This window comes from Sesamum indicum, linkage group LG6 (genome assembly GCF_026168435.1).
Source record: "Sesamum indicum cultivar Baizhima isolate 11 linkage group LG6, ASM2616843v1, whole genome shotgun sequence".
NCBI classification, from domain to species: domain Eukaryota; kingdom Viridiplantae; phylum Streptophyta; class Magnoliopsida; order Lamiales; family Pedaliaceae; genus Sesamum; species Sesamum indicum.
The window spans coordinates 22,894,061-22,906,657 of record NC_142662.1 but is presented as its reverse complement, the minus strand read 5'-3'; the positions used below and the strand labels follow the sequence as shown (position 1 = coordinate 22,906,657).

Below are 12,597 nucleotides of genomic sequence, written 5' to 3'. Positions count from 1 at the left end.
GCCTAATCCTATTATAAAGTATTGGAAGGATCATTATTCATCATTCCCACTTTTGAGCCCTAATTGTTAAATGTAAGTATCCCAAGCTTTACTTCATCCCCTCAACATTTTTTAATTTGGGAATTTTCTATTCCTCTTTCTCTTTACCTATTAATATGCAATTTATATCATTAAATTTAGGGCTGCATAAATCATTATAAGTGCTTCACTTGTATTCTAAGAAAAAAGAATGATAAATTAATTGTCGCGTGTCGATCTGAATTAGATCTTCGTTCGGAAGTTATTAATATTATTACTATTATTGTTGTTGTTTCTTTCAGAATTTTTGTTCTATTCTTGAAATCCGATGAAAATACATAACAATTGAATGCGCGTGGATTTTGTTGAAATTCGAATTCAAAACCTTTAATTATAGAGTCTTGAGTTTTAAATTTCATAAATTACTTCACACGATAATAAAAACTCAATAAAAATCAAATAAAGATCATAAAATGATTATAAGTGGAACAATTGTTTTACAAAAGTTCACTATATTTCTAATAGAGGATAACAGATTGGGATTGCTGTTAGATTGGCATTAAAATGAAATGGTATTTGTAATTTTCAAATAACGAAAAGTATTTGTAATTATGTCAAAAATTAAATGAGGTGATTGTAATTTACCCTTTAGACAAATCATATTTTATAGAGCTTGGAGTCTGATAAATGCACGTTGAGATAATGATTCTTTTAGTATAGATTGTATCTGAAATTGAGACTGTAATCTCCCAAATACATGTTTGGATAAAGACTTTTGAGCAGATTGAGTTAAATACAGGTAAGGACATAACTGTAATCAAATAACACAAGTTCAAATATAAGTAGATTGATTACAACACTGATGTTTTTCCGAACTCTTTCCAAATATCCTCTCCTATATACTCTAGTTTCCCCAACTTTCCTCAAATATCCATTCTTTCTATATATTTTTTCTGTGTCTTTCCTTGGCGTATCATCTAAAACTCCGTAAATTTGAGGCGTGTAATTAAATTCATCAAAGTTAAGCGAGAAATGCATGTTTATAGGTCAACACGCAAAATGAAGCAAGGTTAATCCCGCTGATCTTGAAAATAGCATGCCTTCATACGAATAATCTTCAAGATAACGAGAAAGACATGTTCATGATTCAATAAATGGGTTTAATCAGAAAATGTGGATTAACATACTTCCACTACATCTTAACCCACATTTTGCGTCAATGTGTTAAACATATTTTACATATTACATCAATTATCATCGACTTCGTCTAACATATTCCAAAAAAAAAAAATCTCATTTTTACAATAATAGTGATTCATAGTAAGTATTAACTATATAAATAAATACTATGAATTATCAAAATCTTTATTCCTAAAATTCAAAAGCTATGATTCATGGTTTCTGCTAATTTTACTAATCTTACTTTATAAAAGAAAAAAAATAATAAATCAAAAGCCTACATCATGTAATCATGACACCAACACCTCCAAAGATGCAAACCCTTCTTTTTCCAGGCACTATTATAATCCATCCAACACCACCACATCTAAATAACACACCCTCATCATCATCATTACATAATTAAACAAATTGCACCATTCATATATCTCAATCTATATAATTAACCCTTTAATTTCCCAAGAAAATTACACTAGTTTGGTGATAGATAGTATGCTGAGGAGAGCCTTTACTATCTCCGTAGTCTCCAACTCCGCCGTGGTGCTAGGGTGGTGCAGGACGGGGCGGCGGAAGAGGCGACGCAAGGGCGGGGCAATACGGTTGGGGAACCGGCGGAGAGGGTTCTGGATGGGGCCGCGGCCGGTGGTGCACTGGGGGTTTGTGACCTGCCCCTTGCGAGCGTTGAAGAGAATAATGGTAAGGATGAGATTGGTGGAGGCGTGTTGCTGGTCTTTGCCGCTTCTACGTCCTCAGCTGTTTCCGCTCTGTTGATGATCATTGTGATTACGGCGACCGACGTAGTGATGGTTTGTGTTAATGTTGTTTGATTTCGGGGTAATTAATATGTATTTTTTATGAGTTGTGTAAGAATTTCATAGTATACTACTCTCAGCTTTCTTGATTTTTAGTACCCAATCTATGTTGGGAAATTAATGTATGTAATGACAAATGGTTTAATTACATGGATCTTGGTTTGGTAAGTTGTAATTAATTCTTCAATAAATGAAAATTTTATCCCAGATTGAGTTAATATGCTGTTTAGAAAAAAAAGGGATAATTACATTCCCCCTAATGAGGTTTGGTGTTATTACACCTAAACTTTCTATGGTTTGATAAATTATACCTAATAATATTGAGGTTTGTTTTTTTCTAACAAATAAGTCCCCTCTTTATTCAAAATTCACCGAAATTGTTGATATTAACAAAAATATTGGAAAAAAGAATCTATATTTACCCACAATTGACTTATTACAAGTCGAATAAATCATTTTATGACTAAATTACCCTCATACGTCTTCACACTTTAATGCATGTAATGTAGTATATCTCCACTGTTATAAGCCCGAAGAATATTGTTTGACCTGTTTTAAGTTAGTAATAAGCCAATAAAGTGTAAATATCAATTTTCATCCAGTTTTTTTAGTTAATATTAACAAATTCAGTGAATTTGACCAATTGAGGGACTTATTTGTTAGATGAAAGCAAACATCATGGGTGCTATATATAAGTTCCCAAACTATAGGAGATCTATGTGTAATTATATCAAACTTTAGGGGAGAGAGTATAATTATCCCTAGCAAGAATGGCCAATTACATCATATTTATTGTGTGATTTATTGAATTCGATCATTTAGATGATCGGCAACCGCTAAACTTGAATGATCATATAGTCATGTGTGATATAATTTGATATACTATTTAAAAAGAGTGGTCGATTACGTCATATTTATTATACAATTGATTACATTAGATCATTCAAACGATCGATAAACACTATACTCGAATGATTGTATGTGATGCCCATAAAATAGGCTGCCAAAGAAGCCTAAGTGGTTCAAAACGAAAAAGAGATCACAAATCTTAGAGGAATGAAACGCTTAAGTGTCCCCAATAAGCCCAATCCAGCTAGAGTTCGTAGGAAAAAGAAGTTCAATCGGTCCAAATCTGAGAGGGATCAGATATAAAAAGGTCTCACCGGCCCATAAGGAGACTTAAGGATTTAATATCTCCCAACCAAAGTCAAATCTCATATCACGTGATATTCACGGATTGTTTAGGTGGCATTCACATAAATCTCTAAAGACACACCTTACAGAATTAGATAATAAGTAGGAGCCTCCTCGAGGACAGATGATGCCTCCAGTTAGAAGTAAAAAGTTCGGATTTTGACTAGGAGAAAGTGTCTTCTCAACCAACTCCTTAAAAATTCTGAAAGACATCCTTACCCTAAAAGCTACCTTCATCTACAGTGACCCTCGACCGCTGGGACATTCCACCAAATCTATGGGAGATCCAACTTTGTCTAACCACTTTGAGATCATGCTCCCCCAAATCTATGATCTTCTCCAACCTACTTATGGTTACTTATAAATAAAGAGCTCCCTCAACGAGAGGAGAACATGTTTGAACTTGAACCTACATACTACAACTTTCACTTTCATGCAAGCAATACTGTAATTTCATATTGAGAGCTTTGTTTTAATATAAGCCTCTCTTTTATACACGAAAAATGAGGAATACCACTTTCAATATTATTAAGTTACGCTCTTTCATTTTCTAACACTCATTCACTAGTTTTCACTTGTAATGGACCCGAGGATCATCTTGTTTTTGCTCACATCAGTATGATTCTGAAATCAAGTTGCTCAACACTTACCTATTACTCATAATTAGATGGTGAAATACGAGCATAGTGTTTGGATTTATTTTTTGAGCATTTTATTTTGTTTTGTGGAGATAAAGTGAAAAACAAAGATAACTAGATATGTTATGGAAATAGTGTGTATGTTTGAATTTTTTTTTTAGAGATAACTTAGAATAGTTTAAAATAGTTGGCGTCCGATGAGGATGAAGGTATCTTCTAAGAATAAGAATGCCTTCTCGAATTTTTAGGGAGGTGGTTGAAAAGACGCATTCTCCGAGCAGAAGTCTAAATTTTCAGGATTTATAAATTACTAATCTCTAGATGTGCCACTTGTCCCTAAAGGGCTGCGAGTTCTTATTCGATTCTGTAAGGTGTGCCTTCAAATATCCTATGTAGATTCCACTTAGGCCACTCATGGACGTTGTGTGAGATGAACTTTGATTTTGATTGGGGGATTTCAAGTTCATAAGCTTCCTTATGGACTTATGAAACCTTCTTGGATCGGAGCCCTTTCAAATTTGGGCCGATTAGATTCATTTTAGGTAATTTATTTTTTGGGAGCACCTACCGGACTCCTTGAGGACTCTATTTGGACTGGGATTTCTTAGCATTTTGGACCCTTATTTGAACTAGGCCTCTTGGGTGCACCTTAAGTCTTGCATTCATTTTTTTCTTGGATCGCTTGGGCCTCTTTGAGTCAATTCATTTTTATATGCATTAATAAAAAAATATAATATATCATGCAAATATATATATATATATATATATTGAAGTAAAATTTAGGGTAAATGTCACAATGGTCCCTCAACTATCCGATTTATTCACATTTGATCCTCCAAGTTTTGAACCCAAATCTAAACACCCCCTATCGTTCATCAGACTTGAACCCAAAAATCTATACATCTATCGTTCATCAGACTTGAACCCAAAAATCCTACACCCTAATCTAAGCACCCCCAAATGGCAAATTGAGGCATGACGGACGGAGGTGGGGGAAGACTGAGGCACGGAGAGCGGCAGAGTGAAGGTGAAACTATGGTGAGGATGAAAGATCCACAGCTTAAACCCCAAATTACGGTGAGTTTTTGCTGAACTTTTTACAAAAATGTGAAATTTTTCAATGTGATATAATGTGAATTTTTTGATAAAATGTCAAAAAATTTAGTGCGAAGAGGATATAAATTTCTTGTTTATTTCTGAATATGGCTGAGAATTTTCTATTAATTTCTTGTTGCTTATAATTCTTGCAGAGAATCTTGAGATGTCTGGTTGAATTCTAGACGATTTTAAGATATTTTTAACATAATTTTATTTTATTGTTAGAATAAGTAATGTTTTGGTTAAGTATGAAAAAAGAGTGTGTTTGGTTGAGTGATGAATTTCTCATTTTTCCAACCACAGCACTCGAGTTCAAATCCTTCTTAACATGCCATGACTTTTATTTTTAACAAATTCATTAATATTAGAAATAATTACACTTTCCTCTCCTAAGATTTAATATAATTACACGTAGACCTTTTGTCGTTTGGAAAGTTACATCTAGCACCCATAAAATTTGCTTTCATCTAACAAATAGTTCTTTCGTTAGTCAAAATTCAAGACATTTGTTGATATTAACAAAAAAGTTGAATAAAAATTAATATTTACCCTCGATTGACTTAATAATGACTTATTGCAGGTCAAATAATTTTTTCGAACTAAACTATCTTTATAACGATGAAAATATACCTCCTCATATGCATTAATGCGTAAAAACGTATGAGGATAATTTGATCATAAAAAAATTTATTTGACCTACTATAAATCAGTAATAAGTCAATTTGGGGTATTTTTTTTGTTAATATTAACAAATTCGGTGAATTTTCACTAGTATATGGACTTATTTGTTAGGCGGAAGCAAACCTCAAGGACGCTAGCTGTAATTTCTCAAACTACAGGGATGTACATATAATTACACTAAATCTTAGAGAAAAGGAGTGTATTTATCGCTTAATATTAACATATTTTTAATGGTAATGACCAAATTTGATCGAATCTTCAAGTTTGAAGGACTAATTCTGATGAGATAGAAATATGATGGATTAAATTCAAATAAGTGATATAATTGAGGGATAAAAAATGATGTTTATCCTAAAATTTAAAATTTTCAAATAAATTAAATATAGTTAAAAATATATAAATATATATTTAGGGGGACTTTGAATAATTCCGGCGGACCAACCTAAATCCGGTTGAGTACATAAAATTCCATTCCTCCAAATTTTGGACAGGGTCCCACTTTGTCATCTCCAGCTTGAATTTTGGCTAATCTTGAAATTTCTATAGTTATTCTCTTTTCAATTACATGTTTTTGTTATCTCTCATTTTTATATATATTCTTACATCTTCGATCCTTACAGTATTTATTAATATAAAAAAAACCCTTATTTATATTCTCAAATTTTATTTTTTATTTAAATAAATATAAAAAGATAAAAAAAATATTATGCATCTTTATTTAGAAAAAGGATAATTACACCATCATCTCCTGAGGTTCGTGTAATTAGACGACAACCTCTTACAAATCATAGTTAATATTCTTAATATTTATTATTTAATAAATAAATTTTTTATTAGTTAAAATTTATTGAATAATATTTATAAAAAAATTTAAATAAATATCATGTTTATTCTTCAATTAATTTATTAAAAAATAAATAAGTTTTTTTAGATAAAATTATTCTTGAAAAAAGAGTATGCATGGGTTAGCATGCTACTCTCAGTGATAGCTTCATAGTCATATTTAAATGACTTTAATCGGCCGGTTGATCACAAGGCGAGAACTAAGCGTGGGAGGACTTGTGACAACCAAATCAATGGCTTCTTCTCTCATGGCAGCCCAAACAATGCACGTCCTCCTCGATCCCGCTGCTTCCCTTTTCCCCGACCACTGCACCGCCGCTTTCTCACTCTCCTCAGCTCGTATTCACCGTCGTCTACCCAGACTCTTCTCCTTTTCTCCTCTCCCAAAACCATCAAAATCAAGAATTTCAGCTTCCATTTCCCCAGCCCTCAGAAATCCGGCAATGAATTCGTCCAAGAACCCGGACCCGGATCAGGATTTGCTCTCCGGGTCAACGCGGAGCGTCACGACCCTCGTTGCCATCGCCCTAACCGCCTCAAGATTCTTCGCCGACGGGCTCCTCAACTTGGCCGTACAATTGAAGGTGCCTTTGTTATGTACCGCAGGCCCCGCGTTCTTCGCCGCGATAAAGGACGTGCCGATGGGCGCGTTGAACACGCCGTTCACGGTGGTGGCGGCTGGGATGGCGAAATGGTTGGACTTGTACAGTGGTGTTTTGATGGTTAGGGTTTTGTTGAGCTGGTTTCCAAATATACCCTGGGATAGGCAGCCGTTGTCTGCAATTAGGGACCTGTGCGATCCATATTTGAACTTGTTCAGGAATATAATTCCTCCGATTTTTGATACATTGGATGTTAGTCCCCTCTTGGCATTTGGTGTTCTGGGAGCGTTGGGCTCGATCCTGAAAAGCAGCAGGCGAGCTTACTGAGGCGGTTGATTGTATTGAGTGGCATTTGTATGGGTAAGAAGCAATAGCTTAGTGAAGTTTTGTCATACGTGTATTAATGGGTAGATTTGGCTCGATATGTACCACAATTATATAGAATTAGATACTTGCAGACGATGTTAATTATTTGAAAGAAGTTGATTTGGGGTGGACTCTTGAATCTTGATTCTTGCATTTGTTTTGCTTATTCACTGTTTTTGTGAGGAGAAAAGGAGTTTCATGTGCTTCAATTTGATACATTGGTTAAACTTGTCATCTCATATGATTTAGATTGGTAAAATGGTGATCTCTTTTTGGATGTGTGTAATATTAAATGTTAAATCCAAATGGGTTTGTGATATTTTTGTTGTTGAAAATAATTTAGGACATTTTCAATTGATTTTATATGTCAATTTTAGAGATTTTAAAGTGCAGAAAGCGAGTTCACCTGATTTTGGTTGAGATTTTAGGCATCATCTACAAGTGTTATTTTTTGTTAACATTTCAATACTTTTAGTTTAGGTGTTGTGATTCTTATTATGATGAATTGTCGGACTTGGAATTGGTGCAGTAACGTGCGAGGAGAAGAGTCTAGTTAGGTTTTCTATTTAATGTAATTTCTGAAATTTTTGATAAATTCTTTTATGTTCAGTTCAAGTTAGATGTTGTATGTACAAGTTTTAGGTTGCTAATTTTTGTATCTTATGTTTTTTTTTATAGCTAAAGTGTTTTGTTTTAGGTTACAACTACTTTTCAACTTAATTTGTAAAATATATTTTCATATATTCAGCATATAAATATTTTTTGTATTTCATAATTTATAAAAAAATGTTATTTTAAAATAAAATATGAGTAAAATTTTAAATCACTAAAAATAATTTTGGGTATTCTAATAAAACGTATTTTAGCAAGTCGAATTAAAAAATGTAGGGGTAACTGAAAAGGGCATTTTTGTCTTTATATTGAAAGGGGTGTTTTTGTTACCTTTCATACTTTAGAGGTGTAAATGAGACAAAACACATAGTTCATGGGTGCAAAATGTATTTAACCCTATTGTTTTATATGTATAAATATATTTTATAAGTATATATAAAATATATTAAAAGGATCGGGTTTGAATTTAGAACATCAAATTAAAGATTCACATCAAAATTCAATTATGACTTCAAATTCTGCTCCCAAATGAGATGGGTTCGGGTTCGGGTTCGAATTCGAATCTCATCTGACCTATTGACATCTCTACGTAAAAGAATTAATGAAATTGTACTAAATCCACTATCAAGAAGTCGTGGGCTACGGTCCTACGAATACATGTATTTAGTCTATTTTTAATAGTTGTACGTTGTTTTTTTTATTTATTTTAAATTTATTGATTGATTTAAAAGTGTTATATTGCGTACTAAATATTATAATATGTTGATTGATTTAAAAATATCGATGTATTCATTGAAAAAATAATCTTTACTCCAATTCAGTTATCAAAAAACAAAAATAAAAAAGGAATTAGCAAAAATAAATAGTTGGGGATGAATATGCTGTTAAATAAAAAAAAGAGGGGGTACATTAAAATGCTACAAAAGTTGAGGGACTTAAATTATGCACCTTTATACACCGAACCTCCTTTAAACCCTCTCGCCGTCGCTCTTCGGCCCAACGACTCTCTATCATCCCTCCGATGCTCTCTCTAGCAAGAAGAACGCCGAGGTCCCAAAATTGCCTCCAGTTTATAGCGCCCCAGCTCCGGTTTGCGCGAACCGATGCTGGTCCTGGCCAACCACCGCGTACGCGGCGGCGGTCCAAGTTCTCGCCGTCGGCGATGCTGAGGAAGACCGAAGAGAAGTCGGAGTGGTGGGTGGTGGACGGAGAAATGCACGAAATTGGGGAGAACGTGCCGCTGCGGGAACGGTTTGTGATCCCCAGGGATAATATTCCTAACAAGCGCCGCAAGCAGCTCCGGGAGCAGTTCATGCGCCGTACTCGTCTCGTTCTCAAGGAATCCGTTAGTTCTCTTTTTCATTATTCAGTTGAATTTACTGGAACCTTTAATCTATTTGGCTGCTCCGGGTTTTACTAATTAATGCATTATATCTTGTCGCGGATGGTTGTGTGTTTCTTTTCAAATGCTTTTAAGTATTCTTGAAGAAGAAAAATGTAAAATAGAGGGCAGATTAGAGAAATTAGGAGGGAAGGAAGAAAAGAAAAAAACGAGTTTTCCAGGCATCTGCGAATCGTGTATGAGGAGTAGCGTGAGTTTAAATTACCTTGGTTGAAAACCCTTCTCTTTCTTTTTATGTTTTTTTTTATTTTTTGGTTCTGGTGGATGTTAAAGTTGGAATTTGAACATTTTCGAGTAGACTTTATTTGGTAAAAAATCTGTGTGTTCTTCTTTTTCGAATTGAAAGGAGCATGAACCTTGGTGCAAAAGATATATGGAACTATACAATGAGCTCAGAGAGAATTGGGAGAGGTTGTACTGGGATGAAGGTTATTCCAAGAAACTTGCTCAAGATCATGCAAATTATGACTCTGCTGAAGACGATGAAGAAGATTTCAATCCTTACAGGTTGGATGTGTTTTGTTTTCTGTATTCCTGTGTTATTAGGTTTATCTTGTTTAATCGATATGTTTAAATAAAAATTGAGATAGTATTTCTGAGTATAATGTTCTACTGATCGAAGACTTACTTAAGTCCATACAATTTGCATGTTCATCGTTTGGAGAGTGATGTTCCTAGAAAATTATTCTTATTCTTTTCATTTTTATCGGTATTTAACGTAAAATGCTGGTTATGTAAAAAGAGGAACACATTACCAAATGATCATCTCTCTTGTTGCAGGGCAAGACAACCCCGCGGAGAGCAAATTAAGGTAATCATTTACATGCTACTTGTCTTCATTTTTTTTCTTTTCATTTAATTTTGTCAAATTTACTTAAAACGTGTCCGCATATATGAGTGCAATTATGATCTGTGTTACTCACACAAACATGCAAGTACGTTATTGTTGACTTGAGGATCTTAGTTGTAGAACTTGACCATTGGCAAGGTTGAACTGTCATTGCAAGTTGTGCATATCCTTGCCTCATATTCTCCTAAATCTCTTTCTCGTCTTCTTCACGTCTATCTTTTTTCTGCCCATCATGTGTTAACACTTAACACATAACACATTTATGGGATGGGGATAAATCTGAAAATGGTTTCAGGTGTTATATTTTTCAGTGAAATAGTTACTTGCATCTTTATCTCCTATTGGTGCTTTGCTTCAAGTGCATGAACTAGTAGCTTTTCAGTCAAGTGGCATTTGAACTAGTAGTTTTTAAAATGCAATAATGAAAAAGGTTTCATATTCCATAGAGATCTACTATTATAGCATGCCAATTTGACTGAAAACCTTTTGACTGTACTCTGCAGGATCAAATTGTGGGAAGGAACAGGGGAAGTGATACCTGGGAAAAGGTTAGCCAAATCCGAGACAAGTTTGAATATGACAGAGAGAGAAGAATGAGAGAGAAAGGTAAGTTTACTTATTTGCACTTCACTTTCTTTATTTGTACATATACATTTGCATCTGATTTATGCACAGAAAGATCTTTGAAAACAAAAATACAGAATTGGCTGAATACAATGTTTACACCAATGAAGATTCAGCCAATTATTCATTTGGGCCTTAGTTCTGGTCTACAAACTCTGGTCATTCTCTTTGCTTTGGTATTTAAACCCACGTTGAATTTTTTCTTGTTATGTTGCCGTGTTTAGGAACGTAGTTCTGACTATGGGTGATGCTGTTGTATGAAAACTCCAAAACTCCAGATGAATCTTAGTTTTGAATAAACTGGCATTAAATCAAGGGATATCTAAGAAGCATGAAAAAATATTATGAAAATAATATGTTCAGTTTGCAATTCTGTTATATCCTGGTTTAATACTAATAATTTTGAATCTGCAGCCTTTGCACCAATGAACGGTGGAAATGATTTTGAGATGAAAACCCCAGCCTCAAAGAATGAGCCCTTTGATATTAGCAGATACATTTCTGAATCCGAAGACGACTGACTGGAAAGTTCCGATTTGGAAATATTTAATTCCCTGCTCGATGCTGAGCAGTATTGGATTTCGCAGAGATGAGTCTCCCGGTCTGGCACGATATCGTTGATACTTCAAGTTTCACTATTCTAAATAATCATCATGTTTACAAATTTGGATCTGAATTGTGGGAAACATCAGTTGGCTGGTCGTGGGATGTGGCACATAGTTGCAATATTCAACCTCGGCGCTCTCTAACTATGGTGCGTTCTCCTAACATTGAGCTTGTTCTGGCGCCAATTATGAGTTCATGGCTGTGTAAGTATCAGAGCCATGAATACATGAATATTTGGAGAAAATGGTTTGGGAGTTTACAGAGAGTTAGTTATGCATCCTTCTTGACTCCTTATATATATTTATTAGCAACGAATAGGTTTGTTCAGTCTCTATTTGTAATGGAAGTTTGATTTTGTATATCCCGTGGATCACTGACTTCTCTGCATGTTTGCAATTAAGCACTCTATATCTTCAAATTTAAAGAAACAAATCTTATGATAAATGAAACATAACATAAATTTGATGGGCAGTGCAAACTAGCACTCCTTTACCATTTTCTATGCGCGATTTCTCGACAATTTTTTAATAGTTTACAGTGATTTGTGAAATAATGATAATTATTGACGCAGTTTTGATTGATCTATAAATATTAGGATAAAATACAATTACCTTTCCAGAGGTTTGATATAATTATCGATGTTTGAAAATTACAAATACACCCTTCAAATGAAATATAACTATGTAGTTTTTAGATGGTGAGGTGGATATTATTACTTTACCTTAATTGAAATTTTTTAAGAAATAAAAAAAAGTCTAAGAAAATATAAAAAAAATTGAGGGTGGTAAAAAATGAAATGAGAGATTGTTAGATAAATATTAAAATCAAGTCAATGTTTATAATTTCTCAGTGAAGAGTTATTTGTAATAATTTTAAAAGAGGCAGTGGTAATTGATCTTAAATATTATTAATACATTAAAAAATTAGTGTATAAAATTATTTTTTTTAAAAAAAATACTTATTAAATAAGTAAAGTTTGAATCCATACTATTAATTAAGAGGAAAGTATCAGAATAACTATTTTTCCTAACTAAATTATCTACATTTAAAAAAAAATTATAATTCACTTTTT

The 12,597-nt window shown here is 33.6% G+C and overlaps 1 protein-coding gene and 1 pseudogene across 2 annotated transcripts; both read left to right on the top strand.

Annotated features, from left to right (window-relative positions):
- The first annotated feature begins 4,711 nt into the window (after positions 1–4,711).
- On the top strand, positions 4,712–7,574 carry LOC105163765 (ylmG homolog protein 1-2, chloroplastic pseudogene; annotated as a pseudogene). The gene is made up of 2 exons (XR_016065813.1): positions 4,712–4,918; positions 6,657–7,574. The product of XR_016065813.1 is annotated as a ylmG homolog protein 1-2, chloroplastic pseudogene (transcript).
- A 1,428-nt stretch (positions 7,575–9,002) lies between these two features.
- On the top strand, positions 9,003–11,886 carry LOC105163767 (uncharacterized). The gene is made up of 5 exons (XM_011082223.3): positions 9,003–9,388; positions 9,792–9,952; positions 10,226–10,256; positions 10,799–10,901; positions 11,334–11,886. Exons 1-5 carry the CDS (start codon positions 9,065–9,067, stop codon positions 11,438–11,440), a joined length of 726 nt encoding a protein of 241 aa, XP_011080525.1. The 5' UTR covers positions 9,003–9,064; the 3' UTR covers positions 11,441–11,886.
- The last annotated feature ends 711 nt before the right edge of the window (positions 11,887–12,597 follow it).